At 41.5% G+C, this 25712-nt stretch overlaps 4 protein-coding genes across 5 annotated transcripts; 2 read left to right on the top strand and 2 right to left on the bottom strand.

The window, feature by feature from the left end:
* Positions 1–70: 70 nt before the first annotated feature.
* On the top strand, positions 71–15361 carry tmem151a (transmembrane protein 151A). The gene is made up of 2 exons (XM_076980354.1): positions 71–202; positions 7748–15361. The coding sequence occupies exons 1-2, from the start codon at positions 143–145 to the stop codon at positions 9335–9337; spliced, it is 1650 nt and encodes a 549-aa protein (XP_076836469.1). The 5' UTR covers positions 71–142; the 3' UTR covers positions 9338–15361.
* tmem179bb (transmembrane protein 179Bb) lies at positions 14219–18405 on the bottom strand. Its single transcript, XM_076980363.1, has 5 exons — positions 17803–18405; positions 16905–17101; positions 16589–16726; positions 16384–16462; positions 14219–16112 (listed from the first exon to the last, which is right to left on the bottom strand). The coding sequence occupies exons 1-5, from the start codon at positions 17905–17907 to the stop codon at positions 15969–15971; spliced, it is 663 nt and encodes a 220-aa protein (XP_076836478.1). The 5' UTR covers positions 17908–18405; the 3' UTR covers positions 14219–15968.
* A 204-nt stretch (positions 18406–18609) lies between these two features.
* sumf2 (sulfatase modifying factor 2) lies at positions 18610–21141 on the top strand. The gene is made up of 9 exons (XM_076980359.1): positions 18610–18923; positions 19024–19171; positions 19476–19590; positions 19686–19730; positions 19936–20086; positions 20208–20263; positions 20352–20436; positions 20596–20737; positions 20895–21141. The coding sequence occupies exons 1-9, from the start codon at positions 18860–18862 to the stop codon at positions 20995–20997; spliced, it is 909 nt and encodes a 302-aa protein (XP_076836474.1). The 5' UTR covers positions 18610–18859; the 3' UTR covers positions 20998–21141.
* Positions 21028–25597, bottom strand: phkg1b (phosphorylase kinase, gamma 1b (muscle)). Of its 2 annotated transcripts, none has more exons than XM_076980356.1 (10): positions 25391–25597; positions 24898–25022; positions 24593–24771; positions 24189–24243; positions 23597–23662; positions 23021–23184; positions 22767–22857; positions 22222–22375; positions 21966–22091; positions 21028–21754 (listed from the first exon to the last, which is right to left on the bottom strand). In XM_076980356.1, the coding sequence occupies exons 2-10, from the start codon at positions 24978–24980 to the stop codon at positions 21488–21490; spliced, it is 1185 nt and encodes a 394-aa protein (XP_076836471.1). In that variant the 5' UTR covers positions 24981–25022; positions 25391–25597; the 3' UTR covers positions 21028–21487. The 2 variants fall into 2 exon arrangements, with proteins under 2 accessions (XP_076836471.1, XP_076836470.1); XM_076980355.1 differs by having other exon boundaries at positions 24898–25007.
* Between the last annotated feature and the right edge of the window lie 115 nt (positions 25598–25712).

Genomic DNA, 25712 nt, shown 5'->3' with positions numbered 1-25712 from the left:
GGAGAAAACATTGCATAATATCTGTGAGATGGGGTAAGATGCATCGCAGCAAGGTCCCGACGCTGGACAGCATGGCTGTTTGGATCCAGGACATATCTGCAGTAATAGCATATGTAAGTCAAAGAGAAGGAAACGATTGAGAATGCAAGGGGTGACGGTGACCGGAGAGGCGCCCACACTGAACGGGGGCGGAAGAGAGGAGGTAAGGCGTGAGTGTTGGTAAATATGGGCGACACTGATTGTTTTGTTTTTTTAGTTGTAATGTATTCGTTTAAAGATGTGAAAGGTCGATGGTCAATTATTGTGCTTTACTTGGGCCTAAATACAAATTAAATTAAAACTCTTTCCTGCATCACTAATGAACAAAATATACGGTAAACATTTTTTTAAAATAATTTTAATTCTTGTTGCTGTTGGCTATATTTAGCCCAGCAATATGTACTTTTTCTAAAACTTTTTTTCTAAAGAATCTTATTATAATAATAATACGATAACATAGGCGATGCACGGGACCTTGATTCTGGATTGGATTATTGTACAGGTCGAGTCATAAATTATTATAACCTGCAAATAGCGTGTTTGCAAACGTTTTTCAGAGCGAGTTAAGACGACTATTTGTCAAAAACGATAGATGCTTGATACAGCAGGTGACAGGTGACTAATTAGTTCAGCCTGCTAAATGTGTAGGCCATAACGGGTTAGCGCTTATAATTGCTATAAAATTACGTTAATTCTTTGAAAGTAATATTTGTCATGACATCTTTAAGTGTGAATGACCCTACTTTTTACCCGAATTTAACGAATAGCATGTTTACAAAGGGGAGATCTATGTACTTTCATTGTCGTCATAGAAACCACTGAAGACATTGAAAAGCTTGTTAGTTTTGTGTTTACTTTTGTTCCCATATTACATTACCTGCATTCGACAGACACTCTTATCCATATATTATACAGATATACATATAGGCTATATAAGTATCACACAGTGTGTGCTCCCTGGGAATCGAACCCACAACCTCAGTGTTGCTAGGCTCTTGCCGATGAGCTACAGGAGGCCGCACGCTACTTGAGCACTGAATGCTGGCATAAAGCACCTGATCACTAGTTCTAGTTCATCATTTAGTTCATCAGTGATGTGAGTGGGAAAACGTTTGATAAGACTGGTACTATTGGTGCAAAGCTGAATAGTGAGAGAAATTAGCATAATTCACTTCAAGTACCATATGTTAAAACTAACCTAATAATATCTGCTTATGGTATTGTTACTATAATTGGCTTTTGGCTATCTTTGGCATTGCATCTTCACAGAATTCAACAATGATTATTTCAGGAAATACAGGAACTACTAATCAAACAGGCAGGAAAATTAGAATATTGACATCCTATACAAAGATAGGATTTGTTCTGAGCTTATGTTCACCCTTTTTGTGAGTATACAAATAACTCATGACCAGGTTGCTCAAACCCAGTGATTCAAAGCTGGAATGCGGCTGGATCTTCTTTCTCACTGGTCTGGGCTGTTCATATGTGAATGCTATGAGTGCACGACTGGCTGATCTGAGAGCAGCTCCTCAGCAGCATGGTCACCTCTGGCTCTGTATTCATACCAGTGGAAGTGTGTCGACGCTGTGCCTCCTGTCATAAGCTGGCATGACTGTAATGCTGAGGTTTAGTCCTTTATATTATGAAATAGTTCTTATTAATATTCTTCTTATTCTTCTTCTTAATAGTATAATAGTTCTTAAATTGCACTGTGCCAGTTCCACAAAGAAGGATGTTTGGACATGTTTGGCAATGTCTTTGATTCCAGATAGTCTGTCTGCTTAGAATCCAGAGTGCATGGAACTGATTTGTCTTTTATTTTTTCACAAATTGAGACTAAAGTAGAAGGCGTCCTCTAGTGTTTGTTACATAATCAACTTTTGTACATTTGTAAATTGTCTAGTTTGGCATTGTAAGGCAATTATCACCACTGAATATCAGTAAAAACTGTAGCATTTTACTAATTTATGATGAGGCACAATGTCCTCCTAAATCATTAAAGGTCAGATGGTTCAGTGTATTTTAGCCACAGATGGTAAGATGTTCCTCTGCATTTTGCTCTCTTCATGTAGACTCTGAGTTGGCTCCACACTTAGTTCCTTTCCAACATGATTCCAGATGGTCCTTCTCTCTCATTATCAGATAATATCACGACAAGTTAATGAGACTGTTAGTAAGAGTCTTTTCTAAATTATGAGAGTGGTCAGTTTCTCTCTGTTGGAGCTTGTGTGTGGTCAGGCATGAAAGCTGCACCGCTGACTGTCTATCTGAAAATGAAGGACAAAACCATTCCCCCCCTCCGTCACTAGGATCACTCACACCAAGACATCCCTCCCAGAGCAGGGTATGAAAAGCAGAAGTGTGAGCCTGAAGATGAGGATTTAGAGAAACAATGGAAAACAAGCTATTTTAAGTAATATAATGTAACTAGTAAGTCATTCTTACAGCATGTTTTGCTCACATATTCACTCTTCCTAACTCTCTCCCTCACTCACTCACTCACTCACTGTCCCTCCCTCTCTCACTTCTCCATAACTCCCACCCTCCCTGCTTCCCTATTCACTTGAATTGACACTCTCATGTTCCTTTTTAATAGCTGATTGCCACATTAAATGTTCATTGGCATCACACATATTTCTTTTTAAGTATAGTAATAGTAAAGTAAAACTAGTAGTAATAACATTTAATTGCCAGCAGCTATTTTTTCCAGGTAGTATTTTTTTTAACTGTGATTTTTTTTAGTTTATAAGAGGACTGAATTACAGGTAGTTCCATAGAAGTTGTACATACAAAGCTTCCAAAAACCGCTACTAGTAATGTTTGTTTTAATACATGTAAGGCATCAAATGCTTCATCAAAACAGAAGTTTAAAGAAATAATCTAACAATCGTGATTTTCAGTTCATTTCAGTTTAAAAACGGGTCAGCTATTTCTTTCATAGCAAAGATACAATGTCTGATTGTCATATTGCATCATTTTGTATTATCTTCCCATCATAATCTGAACCTTAGAATGATTCACTCACACTCTCAGTAGCTGAGTTAACTGCCCGTATTACATTACAGGACTGATCAATAGCCCATGAGGTGCAGGAGTGGGGGTTTGGGGTATGGTTGAGGCGTGGTGATGGGCAGGGAGGGGTTTAAAGGTCTAGGATGTGTTGGGTTTTCATAATGTTCACATAACAGAGACCCAGCCATATAAACATTGTTAACTGGAACTGTATTAATTTAGCATCAGCACTTATTGTCTTACATTGGCTGATGCATTTTCTCAGGTTCCTCTGATTCATGCTACTTGCATCAGCAGGCGTGTGTATCAGTGGAATTGGATGAGCATTATCCACCCAGAGGAATTATCTGGCAATTCCTGTGGAAACTCTGGAACATACACTGTTATATCTGTTATAACCATTATTAGTTTTTCAGTAATTTTGTCACTGACCATCACATTCATGAATGTGTCCTTAAATGGTGTTCTTAAAATGTGTCTCTAGTTTTGCTCACATTAGAGTGATGTCTGTAGGGCAGGAATACCAGTGTCACCGAGAGATCACCCAGTGAAAGTATTGTGCAGCTACTAGATCAAACCGAGGACAGGATAGGCGCTATGTTACAGGCCAGCGGAAAGTCCTTCAGTATCTCTCTGTAAATGAGTTAGATCTCCATAGGCACCATCGGGAGAATGGGGATGAGACTGGACTTTTAATAAGGCTGTTTGATTACACCATTAAGGAAGATCTCAAACTTGTAGATATTGCTAAATGCATCCTTGAAAAAGCTCTATTCACATAAAATGTTATTCGAAATGAAATAATCAACACATTTGCCAAAATAGGTAGACGAATAGGAATGAGGAAGCTGACTCTCTTTGCATTACAATTAGCAGCAGGGATTACTGTAATGTTGAGAATGTATCAATAATAATTACATTTGTCCACAACTCCATCCCAAAAGAAAATGTAATTGGCTTAATTTACTTGAGTCAGTTTGATGTTGAATAGGCAACCAAATTCTCTCATGTCCCTCTGACATCTCTCCGATCAGTGTGGGCACGCCTCCAACCCCCCACTCCAGTCTGTGGTGGTACGTGAGATGCAGAAGTTCTTTGAATGGTCCAATTCATTCAGTCACAGACATTATGTTGTACACAGGTACAACATTCCATATAGGCATATCTTAGAACTTGCCAAGTCAAACTGCGTAGTAGTCCATATATTTTGCTCCATATATTTTGTGGGCTTTTGACACAGCTAAACATCCAGAACTTCATTGACATTGACATTTCTCCTTCATGTGCTTGGTGCGCTGCAACCTGCCATTTCAGTTCTGCCATCCCAAAGAGTAGATCTGGGCACGGCAGGGGAGGTGGTGACCGCTTCACAGGGGACACCGAAGGACACAAGATGTGACTTGTTTTGGGAGACGGATTTCTCTCAGTGAGGAAATACCTGTCCTCCTAAAAACATAAACATCTCACAGTTTGACAAGTGTTGTCCACTATTTGGCATGGTGACTGACGTCCAGGAGACATCACTTCTCCATCACTTCTCCAAATCTTTTAAATGATTCATGTTAAGCATTCCTGATAGAGCTACTGTGGGGACGGAGACGAGATGCTCACATCACTTCTCCTGCCAAGTCCTCATCTTTTCTGGACCCACTTCAGGTGCTCTCCGACTCACAGAGTAGAAATACTATGAGCTTGCACAGTGAAAGTGCTGTAGCAAAAGTGATGTTGCTCAGTAAACTGCCCACCGGTGCAGACATTTCTGCAATGTGCAAATGCCCTCAGGAGTACAAAGAGGCTTCCCCCGTGTTGAATAGGCTCGATGTCACAGCACTCATCACTGCTGTGGAATCAGCTGTTTGTGGAAGGACTTTTCTGGCTTGTCCCATATTTGTGCTCCTCTCCACAGATCAGTTCTGCATTCAAGGAAAAGAGTTATTTTGGCACACAAGAAAACGATCACAAAAAATCTGGACATGAATCACTTTGTCTCCGAACTTGCCAAGGCAAACTGCGTAGTAGTCCTGTAATTAATGTCGATATGCTGGAAATTGGAATCTTAGCTTCCCATAGAATTGTTTCACTGAACTACTTTTTACTGTTCTGGTGTCCCCCATGTTACATGTCTGAGTCTATTTTTTTGGTTTATTTACCATACATCTTAGAAGTGATGATATACAATATATGATAAAATATATGATTTTTTTCATTGCATCTTCTAAACATTTTGGTCCTAGGTACTGCTGTCTAACCATGTGCTTTCCATTTTATTGTAGCCTACTGATGATCCAAATCAAATATTTCTCACAGGTTTTCCTCTCATTCAAATGCTTATAAAATCTAAATCTAAATATTTTACAAATACTTTTTACATTTTCACTTTTCATGCAATAATGGCCCAGAAACCCCTACAAACAATGGGTGTTGTATTTTAAGCCACACCCTCACCCAAAGACGACGTCCTAGTAACCTCTCTCACCTCCACTGAGATCGTCCTGCAATTAGAGGGCGGTGTTTGCATGTAGGCTTACACAGTTCCTTAAGGGTCTCTCTGTGGATTAAAAGGAGATGGAGGATATGCTGAGTGGGCAATTAGGAGAAGACAACTTCTCCACCTTATTTGTGATTATCTCTGTTCTCTTCCCACAGCCTTTTCTCAACTAGACTAGTGGATCTCCCCTACACTGATGCTCTGTGTATGCTCTGACCAACTGTTGGATATTTGCGTGCTTTATGTCAAGAAGAAAAGTTTATGTATATTTAATTTTACATGTACCATTATAGGCACTCTTTTTCAATCACCGTTTTCAATGATTTGTTGTCTGCTCTGCATCATTTATCCCACAAAATGTCTTTACATAAAGAACAGTCAAACCAAAATAATGAATAGCTAGTTATCAGAATAGCTAGCTAGTCTTTTTCATTCTCTGTGCAGCGCAAATATTACCTCAGGACATTACCTCAGCCCACACACACACACACACACACACACACACACACACACACACACACACACACACACACACACACAGGTGTATAGTGTACTTTCCTGTTCACCTATTTTCTGCTTACTGAGCGCTCCATACTTTGCCGCCTCTCATATGTAAGCATTTACTTTGTTCATGTGAGGACATTTTCTTACAGAATGAGAAGGACTCCTCTCACTGTCTCAAGAAATGTCTTTCCATAAAGAACAGTCAAACCAAAATAATGAATAGCTAGTTACCTGTCTTTTTCATTCTCTGTGCAGAGCAAACAGTCAAATATTACCTTAGGACATACAGAAAAGCATACACACACACACACACACACACACACACACACACACACACGCACATGCACATTTCTTAGAGAAAGAAGGACTCCTCCGACTGTCTCAGCCTCCCATCACCTTAGTCTGTGATGCCATTGTGGAGCATCTACTCAATAAATATTTTATCAGTGGTAATGTAACCTATTTTATGGCACTCAGTTAGTATAATGCAACAGTCCTTGGGACTTCGTTATCCTATTATGAAGAAATATGGACAAATGTATTCCTTCTTCTACAAGATGTGAAAATTATTTATGTTACCCTTTACAATATGTGTTTATTATAAAGGAAACTTTATTCTTTATTATTGAAGCAAAATGTTGTAGTTTTGTTGTCATTTCGCTGAACCTCCACACTGTTCTTAAGTCACTACACATGCATAAATCACATCTGAAGCGTGGTGGTAATAGAGGCTTCAGGTCCACTGCATGCTCTAATGGATTCTCCCTCACCGTTTGCTCTCTTGTCCTTGCAAACCAGCACAATTAAACTCCTGCACCTCTGCCAAGAAGAGCACGGGCTCTCTCAGCCTGTCTTCCACAGCTTGGACCACAGCCTGCCTTTTAGTACCGCAGTCTCTCTCAGCAAGGGCACTGCTGTGACTGTTAGCAGACTTGTGTGTGTATGTCTGAATGTGCACGTATTTAAGCGTGCGTATGTGAGAAACGGGTAGTGGGCGGTGACCATGTAAGACCTTGCAGTGGAACAGCCGTGCACTCGTATACAGGTTCTAGAACACGGACCACATTCCGAATTTGCTCATTTGTAGCTGTTTAGGTTTTGCTGTTTGAGTCAGTGCCGTTATGTCCTGTCTGTTTTCTCACACACTGGGTTTGAAAGCAATGTGAGGAGTGCGGAGACATATGGCTGCAGTATCATAAGCTGCCACGAAAGAGGGGGGGCAGCAGAGAGGCAGACACATTTTCTCATGATCAATGCCCCTCCTCTACACTAATATAGAGCATGTTAAAAGCAGGAATGGCTTGGGTTACGAGCTGCCAGGAAATGTATTCATGCCTCAAGAGACTGGAGGATAAAAGTCAATTACTGCAGAAGGGAGAAGTTTTTACCAAGCTACTGTCGAGCCTCTGTATCTGAAACGTTTCCTGCAGACACTTGTGCACTTCATTGCAGATAAAATGCATATATTTTCCCAAGTAAATCATTCACGACGAAGAGTATTGTATTTCTCACACAACCAGTGTTTGACCAGTGCTCATCTACTTTTCTTGTTTCTCTTCTTCTCCACTCCCACACCCCTTCAAACCCACTCTATTCGCCTATACCCTTCCCACAACCTTTACAAACAATTTCCGGCTCTGCACATTCAATCCCCCCCCCCACCCCCAACCCTCTTTCCCCTCCTCCACTTTCCAACTACAGCAGCGTCCTCTCAAGCAGTCCTTAAGTGGCTCTCTGTGCCGGGAGTCCCACTGGAAGTGTCTGCTCCTGACCCTGCTCATGTACGGCTGCTTCGGGACGCTCGCCTGGTGCTCCTTATACCACATCACGGTTATGGGCAACCCGGTCCGGTTCTACCCTGAAAGCCCCTGCTCTAATGGCTACATCTACATACCTGTGGCCTTCCTCGCCATGCTGTATGTGGTCTATCTGGTAGAGTGCTGGCACTGCTACTCAAAAACAGCCCACCTGGCTAAAGTAGAGATCAGCCAGGTGTACGACCGGATCCAGCGCCTGCAGCAGGCCACGCCCTGCATCTGGTGGAAGGCCATCAGCTACCACTATGTCCGGCGGACCAGGCAGGTGACGCGCTACCGCAACGGGGACGCCTACACCACCACGCAGCTGTACCACGAGCGCGTCAACACGCACGCCGCCAGCTCCGAGTTCGACTACTCCCGGCACGGCGTGAAGGACGTGTCCAAGGAGCTGCAGGGCCTGCTGGAGCACCCCGTCACCCGCCTACGCTTCACCAAGTGTTTCAGCTTCGCCAGCGCTCGCGCTGAGACCGCCTACCTCACGCAGCGAGCCCGTTTCTTCGGCGACAGCGAAGGCCTGGACGACTACATGGAGGCACGGGAGGGCATGCACCTGAAGAACGTGGACTTCAGGGAACACATGCTGGCGTTCCCCGACCCGGCACACCCGCCGTGGTACACACGCCGCTGGGTCTACTGGCTGTCCTCCGCCCTGATGCTCTCCTGGCCGCTGCGCGTGGTCGTGGAGTACCGCACCGCCTACGTCCACTACCACGTGGAGAAGCTGTTCGGCGAGAACGAGGATGCTAACGACAACGACAACACTGAGAACTTCCGCTCAGGCTTTGAGCGTGGCATGGGAGGGCCGTCCCTGCGTGTCATATCGAGGGTGAACACGGTGGACATGACAGAGCTGGAGTGGCATATCCGCTGCAACCAGCAGATGGTGCCCAGCTACTCGGAGGCTTTGCTTATGGACCTGGACATGAACCCCAGCACGCCGCTGTCCGTGGCGATGGTCGGCCAAATGCGCCACAACTCCAGCTACTTCCTCCAGAGCTGCCCTCGCTGTCGGAGATCCACGAGTAGCTCCTCTCTGCCCGCCTGGGTCAGAGGGAATGTGGCGAACTCGTTCCCCCTCAGGGCCGGAGGACGTCTGGTGCTGAGCCGCAGTGGCTTCTCCCTGGGGCGCTTGCACTCCACCCGAAACCGCCACACCTGTATGTTTCACTCAAGGAGCCTCGGAGGGATGGGGAACAGGGGAGAGGAGGGGGGCGGGGGCTTCCTGGGCCGGGGTTTCCGCAGGTCAGACGAGGAGAGGATGGGTGTTCTAGATGGGGAGGGGCCAGAGGATGAGGGGAACGGTGAGGTCGGCGATCAAGGGCAGGAGCATGAAGATCAAAGAGAGAACAGAGAAGTAAGGGGAGAGCAGAGAGACGGGCCACCAGCCTATCAGGATGCGTTGTACTTCCCCCTTTTGATCATTCATGGAGAAGAGAGCTGTCATGGTGGGCGGGATATTGACACGGGATAATAGGTGAGGCTGGTTAGAGGAATGTAGATTAGCATTGCACAGGTATGTGAGGGACACATGGAGGTTTGCAGGTAAGTGAATTAAAAGCAACAGAATAGAGTGTAAGAATGCTAGGGGCTGGCAGAAGAAAGATCAATACCCCAGGAAGTAGTAAGTTGAAACCTGAATGGTTGATTATTAGGAAAGGTGAGGGTAGCCCTGAAGAACAACTCAAATGTCAGTGAATGTACAGAGTATTGTAGGGATTAAATGAGAATATGGTAACTATGGGTCATTCCATGCCAGTGTCGGTTGACATGGACCGATCCTACAGAGAATCACCATAGGCATGAATCATTAGAGATCAGTATCCTATTATTCTATGCCGAGGCATAACACCTTCATCAATGAGAACATGCACAATCAGTCTGTGTAACCCATTTGTCACATTAGGAGTATTGTAGTTTACAAAATGCTGGATCACTATATCTGATCACTTTGTGAAGACATTCCAAACATAGCAACCTAAAAGTCGTAATGTAGTCCATGCTACATTTTGAAACAGACATTAGCCTAATGCTACTATTTAGAGAGCAGAAGTATAACTTTAGTTATACTGCAGAGGTGATGGTCTCTGACTTCGGTTGATTTAAGTTGAATTGAAGAATTAAGAACAGACATAAAAAAGTTAACAAGATCTCAGGGGAACAGAGTCTGTTCTTTTTTTAATGGGAAGCAGGAGAGAGATGGTACAGATTTGCTAGAACAGGAAGTGGTCTGATGAATCCCTTACTGTTTGTACTTGTGCTTCAACCCTTCTGTACCGTCATGTTTTTTTTATTATTATTTTTTACTTGCCTTGCTGCGGCTGGGTGCTCTTGGCTCCACTGATGCATGCCTTAACGATGTCTCTCTTCAGCGCCACGCCCACCACGAGCAAAAATACACTGTGGCTATAATACAGTGTTATTCTTCAAAACACATATGATTTGCATACAAGGTGGGGACACCTTAGCCTGGTCTCAGAAGGAAACACGACATATATTATATAGGAATAATCCAAAAATATTACTAACCTAACCTCAGTTGTAACTGTAATGTTCCATAGTGATAATTCCATAATAATCTGAATTAACGAGACCGCTTCAAACACCGACGTGTCCGTTACTCTTCACATCTAGTGCTCCCTGTACTGCTGGGGTATTGGCAGCTTTTATCTTTTAAGTTCATACAAAGCTGACCTTTAGAAACCATGACTGATTCATTTAGAATAATACAGAAGAGGCCCACTATAAAGTCTAATGACTCGCACTAGTGAGAAGCACATAATTGCCTATGAAAACACAAGCCATGGTCCACAATTACACTGTGCAGAGTTGCCACACAGATTAAAAGACCATCTTGCAAGTAGTCAGTTGAGACTTAATTTACCTAGTAGATCTGCAAGGCTCACTAGCACACACAACTCCTCATCTGCTTTACAGACTGCAGGGAATAGTGTGAAGAAAGTCTGACTGTTGTGTAGCTGAACGTAACACTGAGGAATGTAGGAAGAAAGTCCTGACCAATTGGAGACGACCACAACACCCAAAGCACATACTGAACGCTGCCCTGTTTAACAACAGGACTCTGCTACAAATTTAATGACTGCTACTACTCCAACTAGCACTGAACACTCTGTGATGGTGGTGATGTTGATGATGGCGATGATGATGATTATGATGATGACGACAGTTATCATGGAGGTCATATAAATAAAATCAAACCTTTAGCAGTGTGTTTCCTGAGTAGTTCTTTTACTCATCACTGCAACACTGTTGCTAATGAGATTGTTGGGTAATGGAGATTGTTGGGTAAAACATATGTGATTATTTGTTGGAGTATATATATCAAAGCATGAAAATTAGTTTTCCCTTTTTCCTTTTTTAAGGAAGGTATGAGGAGGTACAGAAAATTCTACTGTATGATTATGAGTTACAGAGAGGACAGCAACATCATATTGTGGGGATGCTTTTCCCCAGCAGGGACTGGTCATCAGATAGAGGATGCACAATACATATCTAAGGAGATACTACATTCTTTAGGCAAAAAACCTAAAGCTGGGGAAAAAAACTCCACCTGCAAGACAATGATCCCAAGCACTAAGCAACACAGTGGTGGTTGAGCAACATGTAGGAAAATGTTCTAGTCTAGTAAAGGTCCATATCTCAGTCCCATCACGAATTTTGTTAGTACTTGAAAAATGACTCCATGACTGTCATCTAACCAACCTGAACAACCTGGAGTAAATCTGTGAGGAGGAACGGATGGAAGCTTGTAGCCATCCCAACAGATTTCTGTATAGTGTTCCAGTTAAATGTGACGTGAAAATGTTACTTTAAGAGCATACTGGTTTGCAAAAATAATTTTTAAATATCTGTCCGGAATCTGTGACATTTATAATCCAAATTGTAATCTGATTGCTTTTAAAGAATTTAAACATTTTGCATGGAATTGTAAATGCTCAACTGTTAATAACAAATCACCCTTTTGGTGTTTTATTTTGTTCTTTTGCAAGATATTTTGGCCATCTCAACTAACCAGTCCCTAATAACTGTGGTATGAAGGACTGGCGAGGTAACAAGGTATAACGAGTTACAGAGAGGACAGCAGTCACGTTTAATGAGTGACAGAGAGGACAGCAATCACGTTTAACGAGTTGGAGAGAGTATAGCAGTCACGTTTAACGAGTTACAGAGAGTATAGCAGTCACGTTTAACGAGTTACAGAGAGGACAGAAGTCACCTTTAATGAGTTACAGAGAGGACAGCAATCACGTTTAACGAGTTTGAGAGTATAGCAGTCACGTTTATCGAGTTACAGAGAGGACAGCAGTCACTGCTTTAATGACTCTCACATCACTTATGTTCAGGTAAAGGGAATAACTAGAAACTGATCCGATGACCATCTCAACACTACCAGTCCCTAATAATAATAATAATAATAATGTGGTATGAAGGACTGGCGAGGTCACAAGGTACGGGCCAGGCGGTGGAAGAAGGGTTCTGTCAAAGCATGAAAATTTGTTTTCCCTTTTTCCTTTTTTAAGGAAGGTATGAGGAGGTACATAAAATTCTACTGTATGATTGTCTTTGAAAGAGGGAGAAAGTGACCATGTAATGTCAGATTTTTTCCTTTATAATAACTCAAGAATGTTGGTCCATGGGTCAGAATATTTATGAATATAAATACATGAGAATATAATTTTTTACTTTAATTCCAATTAACTATGCTAAACTCCTTAAATGTACTAACTACTTAGTACTGGTTAGTACCGATTTGCACAAAATGGAACATGCTTAAATTATACTGTACGGTTATCTTCGAGAGACGGAGAGAGAGAGAGAGAGAGAGAGAGGGGGGGGGGGGAATAGAAGCTCACATGCCCTGGAAATTACTTCATTGTATGGAGGACTGTCAAGGACAAGTGGCTGAGGTAATAAAGCAAACATTGCTCTGCAGTGTGCTTCCCTAGTACATGAGCCTTCAGAGTCGTGTACTCGTTTAATGACAGTGTTTACCCTGGGCAGCGTACTGAAGCAACACTGTCCATACCGAATTCATATGAATAATGTAATATGGGAAATTTGTATGACTGTCAAGTTCAGTAAGTTAACAATACAATCTAGTTTCCTACCAGCCGGTTTATTGTGCATTAGTTTGCCACTTTTATTCAAGGTTGTGAGATAATTGTGTCGTTAAAGGTCTGTTGTATATAATGCAGACATAATGATTATAGATGACATCATGAGAGTGCTACTTTACTGCATGCCTCTGGAATGAAGGTGAGGTGTTGGTGTGTGAGGAGTTTGGTAGAGTGAAGATGGGATAAGCTGAGCAGTAAGCTGGATGTTCCCACTGCTGAGCCTGCTGGTGATTCAGGCTGGTGCTGCTGTCGTAGATTTAGGTCACGGCATCTCTGGGAATACTGGAATTTGTTTTCCTGGTGACAGTAATGGGGACTCACGGAAAATTCACATTGCTTCGCTTAAGAGCATTTCAACTAAACCCATGCTTTATGGCATATGTATTACAACTGTACTCAACTGATGTACGCATTCGACCTGAAGTGGTTCCTAATACTGATGCACTATGCTGTCTGTTTTAACATTTTAGGTTTAGCAAGCCAAAATCTCGTTTGGCAGACACTTGCACACCCTATCCCTGTTCCAGCAGCCCTGAGGGCGGCAGTGATGTTGTCCCAGGACCAGCTGGCTTCGGGTGTGTGTGTGTGTGTGTGTGTGTGTGTGTGTGTGTGTGTGTGGTGGGGGGGAGTCTGCCGTCTGCGGCTGCACAGACACTGTGTCTGGAGCAGCGTGGGCAGCTCACTGCTCCGGCTGCTCTGAGGTCCAGATCCTGGGCCAGTGCTGCCCAGAGGACACGGCCGACATGGGCCGACACGGGACACGGCCGACATGCACAAAACACGGAGTGCTGGTGGACACTAGGGTGGATAACCAGGCCAAGGGCGTCTCTGAGCTGCAGCATGGAGAGCACCACCTCCTGCAGGGAGGAGGCCATGACTGGGGTGCACAACGCAGCGTACTGTTGCACAGAATTATTATTGTCAGTACACGCTAGTTTGTTATAGCAAATGTTAAATGTTATTGCAGTTTGGTTAGAATAAATCAGAACAGTGGGTCCCTTCAGCATCAGAAAACCATGAGCTGTTTGTTAAATCTTCAGGTGGAAGGTCATACTGTGTAAAACACCATACATAAATAAACATCAGAATATGTTGATAAACAAGTATCATTATATTCTGATAATCAAACTTTCTTTAGACAACATATGGATACAGTCATAGTTACATCACTTACATAAGAACTTAAGGGTTATAGGAAGAATAGGTTGTAAAAGTAGTCAATTCCTCTAGGACATTTTATTAACATTCACATTTAATTCACAATGTACTTCTGTTAAAATCAAATCAAACAATATAAAGAAATCAGATTTGAATTACAAATGACAAACATTCTGTGACATGAATTAGTAAGTGAAACTGTCATTACGTAACCAAGTTTACTGACGTGACGGATATTTCCTTATGAACACATTTATCTTACAATTGGACTGTCTGTGAATCATTAAAATGTTCACATTTTCCATTCCCCTTCATTTCACATACCAATGATCAGACTGGGACTCTGGAAAAAAGTGACGAAAATGAAGTTCAAAGAGCATTCTAAGGGAATCGGAGATGAAGTGATTAGAGATTCAGCTCAGAGAAATTAGAGATGACGTGATGCACATGCATTAGCAAGGAAACGGCTACAAGATGATACCCAAGTGTTTGATATCACTGTGAGGACTGCTGGATCAATCATAAGGAAACAGAAGACACATTGTACCACCCAGTCATTGTCTAGACTAGGCAGTCCCTCAAAATGCAGCATCAGAGAAAGCAGCGATGTGTGAGGAAAGCCACAGAGAGGACAGCAGTCAACTTTAATGAGTTACAGAGAGGACAGCAGTCATGTTTAACGAGTTACAGAGAGGACAGCAGTCATGTTTAACGAGTTACAGAGAGGACAGCAGTCACGTTTGATGAGTTACAGAGAGGACAGCAGTCACGTTTAACGAGTTACAGAGAGGACAGCAGTCATGTTTAACGAGTTACAGAGAGGACAGCAGTCACGTTTGATGAGTTACAGAGAGGACAGCAGTCACGTTTAATGAGTTACAGAGAGTATAGCAGTCACGTTTAATGAGTTACAGAGAGGACAGCAGTCACGTTTAACAAGTTACAGAGAGTATAGCAGTCATGTTTAACGAGTTACAGAGAGGACAGCAGTCATGTGTAACGAGTTACAGAGAGGACAGCAGTCATGTTTAACGAGTTACAGAGAGGACAGCAGTCACGTTTAACGAGTTACAGAGAGTATAGCAGTCATGTTTAACGAGTTACAGAGAGGACAGCAGCATCGTATTGTGGGGATGCTTTCCCCCAGCAGGGACTGGTCATCAGATGAGGATGCACAATACATATCTAAGGAGATACAACATTCCTTAGGCAAAAAACCTAAAGCTGGAAAAAACTCCACCTTTCTGCAAGACAATGATCCCAAGCACTAAGCAACACAGTGGTGGTTGAGCAACATGTAGGAAAATGTTCTAGTCTAGTAAAGGTCCATATCTCAGTCCCATCACGAATTTTGTTAGTACTTGAAAAATGACTCCATGACTGTCATCTAACCAACCTGAACAAGCTGGAGTAAATCTGTGAGGAGGAACGGATGGAAGCTTGTAGCCATCCCAACAGATTTCTGTATAGTATTCCAGTTAAATGTGACGTGAAAATGTGACTTAAGAGCATACTGGTTTGCACAAATAGTTTAAAAATATCTCTCTGGAATCTGTGACAATTATAATCCAAATTGTAATCCGATTACTTTTAAAGAATTTGAACATTTTGCACGGAATTATAAATGCTCAATTGTTAATAACAAATCAACCTTTTGGTGTTTTATTTTGTTCTTTTGCAAGATATTTAAAATGACTTTCCAGAAAATCTGTACCTTATGTTCAGGGAAGAAGATAACTATAGAAACTGATCTGATGGCCATCTCAACTAACCAGTCCCTAATAACTGTGGTATGAAGGACTGGCGAGGTCACAAGGTACGGGCCGGGCGGTGGAAGAAGGGTTCTGTCTCCGCACGGCTCCACATGGTGTCCTCCTCCACAGCCTGGCGTCTCTGAACCACCACAACAGCCATGACCAGCAGCCAGAAGAAGAAACTCACCCACACAGACCTCTGAGGGGAGGGAAACACAGCTGTCAACTCTCAACTCAGAAATGGAGCAGCTTAAACTGATTTTCAGCAAATGCTTTCTTTAATAGTGTTTTATATAGCATTCTGGTCATACAGAGCTTGTTTTGGGTGCAGTTTTCATCATTAGTTTCTCCTCTGAAGGGACTTGTGTATCAAATGAGCAGAACACCTTCACCACTGTTCATGGCTGAGAAATATTTAGAATAGAAGAGAAGTTTGTGAGGAGTGTGGTGTGATTGGTGTGGAATGGCACCTCAGCGCTGTGTAGTCCTGAGTAAAACTCATTCCCTGTGTAGGGACTGGCCCAGGTCTGATTCTGTGCATCCTCACAACTAAAACAAATGCGCTTTTTGGTCATTGACATAAACCGTGATCAAATATGTAAACCCAGAATGAAATATATAGTAATATACATTTTTCAAAACTAGAGAAAAGACTTAGGAAGTGAGTGACTGCACCTGCTTAAAGATGGAACATTGTGGAGAGCAGAGCCACACAGACTGTCTCTGCCAGTTCTGAGAACACACCCTGACACCACCAGTAAAAACATAAGGAGTCCAGACATCCCTAAAGACACATTCAGCCACATACTCCCCCTAGAGGACAAACAAACAAAGTGTCAATATTTTAAAATATTATTTTAAATAATAATAATAATTAAACAGATGTTGATGGCTAAAAATCACTTTTTACTCTAACATACAGGACATCTCAAATGACTCAGTGAGTTCTTCAGCTTGCTGTACTGAGACACATTTCTTTAAGTATAGTCACCTTTTCACTTCTTTATCCACACAGCCTGCGTAGATCCAGTAGAGTATGAGGGAAAAGCAGTAAATGGCCACACACACTGAGATGGCTGACACAAAATGGCAGAGTGAGGGAGAACTGGTGCTTTCTACTGTCAAGGAATGTCCAGATGTGTTATAGTGGATGGTGCCATAGAGGATGCACAGTCCTGCAAAGTGGCCCTACAGACATCACATTATAAATGATCTTAAATGAAAATACACAAACACAAAAGTGAATGTATCGCATACAAATGTCTAAACACACACACACACACACACACACACACACACAAACACTACATTTTCAATTGTAGATTTAACTGGAATACAAATTCTTTAGCTGTGTGACACTGAGTATTACATTTCCTTTTCCCCATCTCTCTCTCTCTCTCTCTCTCTCTCTCTCTCTCTCTCTCTCTCTCTCACACACACACACACACACACAATAGTGAGCAGCTGTCTTTTTTTCTTTTGCTAAACCATCTGACACCAATGAAGCATAATGTGGAACCATAGGTTATTAGTCACAAGACAAAAAAAATCAATACACAGTCCATTCATGCTTCAAAAAAAAAAAACAAAAACAAAAAAAAAAACAAATATCGACTCAATATAATTTTTTTTAATGTCTGTCAGCTACATTTCAACATTAGTCTGCAGTGACTTTAACTGACACACAATGTATAATCTGTAGTTTGGAAATAAATTACAAGATTATATATTAAATTAAATATTATTCTAATAATTATTATTTAATTAAAGGAAGTGTTAAGCTTTACGAGTAAATTTTAAGAGTTTATTCAATTTCGCAATGCTACAACTTTTAAGACTTTTAAAAGTAAACTACGTCGCACTACATGAATGTGGGCGTCCCGTCCTACCTGGGTTATGGTCACCGAGGCCGCGGCTATTATCCCGCAGATTAAACACCCCGCGTACAGAACCAGTTCCAGCGTTAGCAGCCACGATATTCCCATCACGAACATGCTCTATCACTCACCCAAGCTCAGAGAAGTAGTGATCCAAAAAAATGCACAAAAAAAACCCGCTTAGGGTGGTTCTGAACTGTCACAACACTCTCCAGTGTCAGCCCTCTCTCCTCCAACAATGTTGCTTTTCAGTAACTGAGGACCGTTAGAGACGCATGAGTATATCTATTACCTTAAGAATGCACTGGATCCTGTATAGGCCTAATACTCGTATTGTTTATGAAAACTATTGAACTTTTGACTCATTTTGGTTGCTATTTGTACACTTCCACTTCTCACTTGTGTAACTCGTGTCACTTGTCATGTGGAAAGTTGAAGTCTAATCTTCAAGTTTTAAATGACGGTACATATAAATGAAAACTCCACAGACACGACTTACGTACCCAGGACAACCAGCTCTTATGAGAGACTAATGGCAATAATATAATACAAGCCCCTAAATTGATTCACCAGGATAAACTGTACAGATTTACACAAAAATGCTGCTGAATGATTCGATTTAAAATGCGTCCATGAAATCACTTATGCGCACAATTTCCTATAATAGCCTGTTCACAAAGTGGTAAATTTCAAGTTTCATTTATACATTTACCGTAAAAAAAAACTAAATTCAAATCTTAGAATCTGATCATCGCCTGTTCTATCGTCTGTGTCATTTAGCACATAAATATTTTTTCTGTGGCGCTAATGAACCTCGCACTCGTTACGGGGAACTCTGCTCCAGAACTGTAGGTGGCGCTATTAACGAGGCTATAGCCAGAAACAGGAAGTAGCTGCGTGCAGAGACGCCAAAGTAAAAGTTTTTCATTGTTGCACGTTGCTAAGTTTTAAAACATTTTTGGTGTAACATTTAAATACCAATGTTTTAACTTTTACCATTGAAGATTCAGATGAAACACACATTTGTGGAATTGTGCACGTTTCATGCTGGTTTGAACACAGCTTCATAATGGCTATGATTTTTTTTACTACCATTATCTTTACGTTTCTGTGGAGTATGCTGTGTGTTAAAGGTGAGATGTTAAAAGTATGTGATCGTGCTACCATAAAGTTAACGTAATTATGCATGTCTGAATAGTGCCTTTATTTGCCACGCATTTTCTCCCTCTGCAGTTGATGAAAATATGGTATTGATTCCCGGTGGAAAAATAAAGATAGGAACGAATGCCGCCGATGGCCGGGACGGGGAGTCGCCTACCAGAGCTGTGACAGTCCAGTCGTTTGTGATGGACAAATACCCTGTTACCAACTCCGATTTCAGGTATTTGTCAGACATTAAAAACGTAATTTTTTATATAAAGAGCTGTTCTGATATTAGATATGTCACTTGTTGAAATACTAAACGCATTTCAGGAATTATTTTTTGTCAGTTTATTATTTGCTAATCATAGTATTGTTTTTGCATTTCATCAAATTATTTCACACCGCAAATAGATCAACTATAAGATGATAACGAATACCACACTCCTTCTATATATAGATATCATTTAAACAATGTAAAGAGGTTGGGAAATGTGTACATATCATTATTCCCTACTTTTTTCACATAATTATTTTTCATCCAGGGAGTTTGTCAAGTCACAAAAATATAAAACAGAGGCTGAAACATTTGGTTGGAGTTTCGTGTTCCAGGATTTTGTGTCTGAGGAGATGAAAAGCAAGATCACACAGAAAATTGAGGTATGAACACAATGGAGGATTAGAAAGGTGGTCTTGTTGATTTTCGTGTTCAAAAGGACTTTTATCTCAAATGTAAACTATGTTCTTTTTTTTAGTCTGCACCCTGGTGGATGCCAGTGGAGAGAGTGTTTTGGAGACAGGTACTTAGCTAATTTCTTGATGCTAATTACAGAAAATAGTTTTTATTGTTATTTCTTATATTGTTAATATTGTTATTTGTAGTTCTGGTGCTTTCATATGTTATTATTTCTATAAATTGTGTTAAGACATGTTCAATGTACTTAAATCATTGAAGCATAAGAATTTAACTCATCGGTCACAATCTTTCTTTTTACTGACTGTAAGCCCAGAGGACCAGGCTCTGGAATCAGTGCTCAGCTAGACTACCCTGTGGTCCAGGTCAGCTGGAACGATGCACAGGCCTACTGTGAGTGGAAGAAGAGGAGGCTGCCCACAGAAGAGGAGTGGGAAATGGCTGCTCGGGGAGGTCTTGATGGTAACTAGCCGTTATTCCACTGCTCCACTGACCTCTCTACTCCTTGGGTTCTTCATCTTAATTTTTGCACTGATTTTTACGTTGTTTAAAATGATGATGATAATACGATTATGTGTTCAAGGGAGGACATACCCATGGGGAAACAAATACCTCCAGAATCGGTCCAACTTGTGGCAGGTCTGTGCAGCCATGTTTTTGTGTAAAAAGAGCCATGTTTTTGTGTTTTTGTTTGTTTATTAGTGAAATTATCACATTCTCACTGTAGGGTTCGTTCCCAGATGGGGACACTGCAGAGGATGGTTTTCATGGCACAGCTCCTGTGACTGCATTTCCCCCACAGAATAATTATGGTACCCAACCATGCTCTACACATCTGCATAGGGACATGCAATGCAAAAAACAAGAACAAAGAACCTTTCACTACAGGAAAGAACGAGATTTTCTCTAATTCTGTTTAAATATCTTGCTTTTTGTTCGACTTGATGAGGTGCTATTCCACATTGTTTCAGGATTGTTTGACATGCTGGGTAATGTGTGGGAGTGGACCTCCACACCCTTCCCTTCTGCCCAGACCATGTATGTCCTGCGTGGTGCATCTTGGATAGACACAGCGGATGGATCAGCCAATCACAGGGCACGTGTCACCACCCGGTCAGTCGGAACTTCCCCTAACTGTGCAATCTTGTGATATTTATTACATATTGTCAGCTTCCTCTGTGCATTTTATTGGCTGACTTGATTATTTTTATGTTTTATATTTGAACAGTGGGTTATGTTGAATGATTGCCTGCCTTGATCATTTCTGTAGAATGGGGAACACGCCAGATTCGGCATCAGACAATCTTGGCTTTCGCTGCGCTTCAGACTACAAGACCAAGAAAGGCAGGAGTAAAGGAACAACTGAGCTATGAAGAAGACAATTGAATATATGATGCCTGTCATACATTATGGTATTAATAATACATTTCTCTCCTGTGGAGACCAGAACTAGACATTACTCGTGTGCATTATTTCCACTGAACATTGTGGAATAAAAAGCAGCTTTTGAACACAAACATTCCTCCATTTTCCTTTCTGCTTTTCTTATGTTACTTAAACCATAGACAAAATGCATTATACATATATTTTGTCATTTGAAACACTTTGTAGTTTATAATTTTGTGTGAGCTGATGCCCCCTAGTGGCTTACAGATCCAATTTAAGCTCCTCCCTCATGTTCATTAAGCCTAAGAAAAGGCAGAAACTGTACCAGAATGGGTATGAAATTCCTTTGGAGATATGTGACTTCACCTTTGCTAGCTGCTCTATGTGCCATTCTGTGTGTTAATATAGTCCTACACTAACTATTGTCACGTCATTCAGATTTTTCTTCCCTGAACAGCTCCAGAGGTAAAGGTTGTCTCACAGAGTCCTCAGGGACATATCATTCTCCTCAGCTGCGATAGACAGCAAGATGAATTTGGGAGTGTTCTCGAACAGGGCTGCTCTGTTCTGAGTCTGCCCTTTCTTCACCCAGTGTCCGTAGATCTTAAAGGCACAGGCGTCGATCATCTTCCGTAGTGGTTTGATGGCATAAGGGTCACTGCGAATCACTTCCTTAGTAACAGGTTTGGCCCGGCGGTAGCTGCAGTAAATGCGCATGGTAGCCAGTACAGTCAGGCAAATAACCTGTAAAATTAAACAACCATGTTTAAAATATAGATATTTTTATATACTAAAGCTTCTTTGCCATTTGTATTAATAATGTTATTAAATTACTACACGTGCCTTTTCTTAGAGCTGTTTTCACTGACCATGTGGTTATTTTACTTTGTAGGACACATACAAATAAGAACACTTATGTAGGAGCCAAAAGATGTTCATTCCTTTCCCTCCCTACCTTGAACTTCCTATAAGGACTGAAATGTCGGACCTCTGCAACCTCGTACTGCTGGAAGAAGGCGTGGTTTAGGGCCTCTGCAGCTGTGTAGCGCCTCTGTGGGTCCACCACCAGTAACCTGGAGATCTGCAGGAACACTGTATTACAAGGCATGCTTCTGTCACTTAGCCCAGGTACCACAAGTACCTGCTACATCCTGAACTATGTTACTGTTTCACGGTTATTCAGATCTGTTAAATTGGCCAGTAAGGCACACCAGGTCCTTGACGGTGTCAGAGCGGTCGTCCCACTCCGGAGAGCTGAAGTCATATTTCCCAGCCAGAATCATTCGCAGCATTAACATCTGCTTTCTGTGCCAAAATGGTGGAGATCCTGCCAGCAGAGTGTACATGATCACCCCAGAACTCCAGCTACAGTGGGACACACACACAATCAAACACTGGCTACAAAACCTCTAAAATGTCCATAGAGGTATGCTCTGCATTGTGGTATGACTGCTTCTTTCTTTTCACAATTGTCACAATGGTAAGTTGCTTTGGATAAAGGTGTTACCTCGGTTCATTAAGGGCCCCAATATGTTGTTTTTTTCCTGTCAAACCTTGCATAACGCTAACAATACCAACTTAACCAAGAAATAACCTTATTAACGCAGGTGACACAAAGGGTATTAAGCAAGATTTGTAGAAACTGCAACCCTGAATGAATTAAATGTCCCTGTTACAGTCACAGTAACTAGTGCTAGTGAATAGAATCAAATTCTTCTAATATACTAGCTCATATAGTCGCGCCTCATGTACTTACAGGTCAGCAGCAGACCCATAACCAGCGTGACAGGGGTCCATAGAGCATTCTATGATCTCGGGAGCTAAATACCCTGGGGTACCACACACCTCTGAAAAGAAACAAGGGAATAACTGCATGACAATGTACCTTACTCAACCACATACATATGGACACACTGGACCTATTCTTGTGTACCACTCCCAGCCCAGGAAATGTACTATTATTCTTCCTAGTCGTGCAATGTTGGCCTAAATGTCATCAGAAAGACTCACCTTTCAGCCTCTGTCCAGGTTCTAACTGGACAGAGAAGCCAAAGTCTGTCAGCTTAATGTTCATGTTATCATCCAGCAGGATGTTCTCTGGCTTAAGGTCCCTGTGTACAATGCTGTGAGCATGAAGAAACTGCACCACTTCCAGGAGAGCACGCATGATCTTCCTGTCAGCAGCAAGAAATCACAATGATCTAGCCACAGATATTACTGAGCTTTGCAGCAACAGTGAGTTGAGATATTAAGTTGAATTGAAGAATTATGTGTTTATATGATAACAGTAACTTTAACCATTGCTGGATAATGAAAAAATGGGCTGTGTTACGTGATAATAATTTTTGAAAGTATTAACCATTACATTAAAAACAAAAAAAAGCCAGTTCTACAGTCTGTCTTGTTTGGCAGTATGTCAAATCAAGCAGGCACTGAAAATATTTTTGCTTAAGGCAAACATGTATACCGTAAGCTCTTAAAAAAGCATCTCTTCTCTTTCCAGAAAGATGTGACTTTCACATTGCTGAAATTCCATAACAAAAAAATGGCATAAGATAATGTGAAAAGTTGGTAGAGATATATCACCGGGTTTCTTTCTCACTCAGAGTCACTTTCTCTGTGAGGTAATCAAACAGTTCTCCTCTCTTCATCCTGTCAGAAGAGTTGGTCATATAAACAACAGGAGTTGTACAAGGTGTCATATCTGCCTTTTTGTTTTTACTATGGGATGTCCGCTGCTTTCTTTGGTGTGCCTGACACGATGGAGAGGAAGTCATGGGAAGAGACTCCCAGTGGATATAGTTACACTGGTAGTACATATGAGGGAGAAGGAGGGGGGGAACCATTCCTAAGAAACTGCGATTAGATTTGCTTGTACTATTTGTGGATGAGGACACGTGAGTGTCAGGAAGACCACATGCTCTGTGTGTACTAGAGACGGAAGAAGGAAAAAAAGACTTTTTAGCCGCTTATGTTTGTAACCGAAGGGTTTGTTTTCTTTCTGGCTCCTTCCTGGACAGTTAGAACAGCTAAACACTTGTAAACATGCTCAAGGCCATCTACTGCTATGAAACATGAAAACACAAGCATGTTTAATATAGTTCAGTACCAAAGCTAAAGGACATTTGAAACTGACAAATGTGCAGAGAGAGAGAGAGTGTAAAACAGTCATACTCACAGATCAAAAACTAAAAAGAAGAAGGCACTGGACTCAAAGCAGTCTTTCAGTTGTACTGTAAGGAAGGAAATAGGGCAAACCCTAAATACAGTGCCTTGTGCATTTTTATTTGTCTGTTTGTTGGGTTGTTTTTTCTTTTTAAAAAGCGTACATAATTGTTTTGATGACCACAGAACCTACTGTAATGTTCCGACATTTATAATATTTAAGGACCAATTATCTTTTAGTATTAAAACATTTTGTCCAGTGGAGGAACAAGTGAGAGAATATAGTCTCTTAAGAGTCTGTTAAGAGACAAAATCTGCTGGGTAATCTAACACAACTCTGGGATCATTCAGTATGTTGCCTAGTGCTCATACAGAGTACATTTTGTCATTTTTTCTGTGCAGTCTGGGATGGCATACTTATGTTCTTTTGTCCGGAAACTTTCCGAAGGATGTCAATCTCTTTTACCGTAGCCTCTCGAATCTCTTCTGTCTCCTGGGGAGTCATTTTGTCAGACGCGGTGATGTCTATGATCTTTACTGCATACTCCTGCTTGGTTCGCTTGTCCACACAGCGACGAACCACACTGCTCACTCCTCTGAAACAAAAGACAAAGTAATTAAACCTTTAAACTTTGATATGGCATGTTCATTCATTTCTCCTTGCATCTCAAGTGATTGTGGGTTTTGTTCTTCTTTTGAAATTCTGTGCTTTGAACCTTTACCTTCCTACGATCTCTTTGGGTTCATATTTATGGTAGAATTCTTGTCCACCCACCCATTCTGGAATATCCTCCGCTTTAGTCATTGTAATCACTCAGCTGATCTGAATTTACTGCGGAAAGAAATCCTAACATTGACAATTTGTTACTTTAGGAGGAAGAAAAGCTAAACAGACCAATAAACAACAACAAAGCATCATTTCAATTTCTATAGTGTTCATTCCCCTGGGACACGTGGGCATAGTACAGATCAAATACAGAATGTCAGAGTAGTAATTCCACCTGTTGGCATTGAGTGGGTCTCTTTCATCTCATTTCTGATTATGAAGATGCTCTAGATTACAAGATGTTTTCAGCGATCACCCTTTTGTTTATAGAATACTTTGTGTACTTGTAATTACCGGAAGCAGCAAGTCTCTCAAAGTGTGAAGTTAATGGTCAAACCGTGCAATTGTCTGCCAACATTACCTTATCATTAGACCTAGAAATTACCTACCAACATTTAAAGTGTCTTCTGTTGAGTTTTTGTTCCTGAAAGAGCTGTCAAAATATTGCGTGGAGAAAGGTGGAACAACTAAATCCTTGATGTCCCTGTAACTGAGAGACAGAGAGAGAGAATCCACGTTTATAAACCTGCACTTGCTGTTCAGTTACACCCTTAGAGCGCTTCATGGGTTCACAGCCGGCGTGGAGAACAGTTTGCTATAAATAAGGTGTCAACGTTATTTGAGTACGGGTGCCTTCTGGGGCACCAGCAGAGCTTTACATTCAGTCCCCATGTGTTGTGGCAGACAGTAATAAAAGGATAGCATTCCTCA

Source organism: Brachyhypopomus gauderio, chromosome 18, assembly GCF_052324685.1.
Source record: "Brachyhypopomus gauderio isolate BG-103 chromosome 18, BGAUD_0.2, whole genome shotgun sequence".
In the NCBI taxonomy this organism is placed as follows: Eukaryota; Metazoa; Chordata; class Actinopteri; order Gymnotiformes; family Hypopomidae; genus Brachyhypopomus; species Brachyhypopomus gauderio.
The sequence above is the reverse complement of the archived record's forward strand: the minus strand, read 5'-3'. Positions and strand labels throughout refer to the sequence as shown.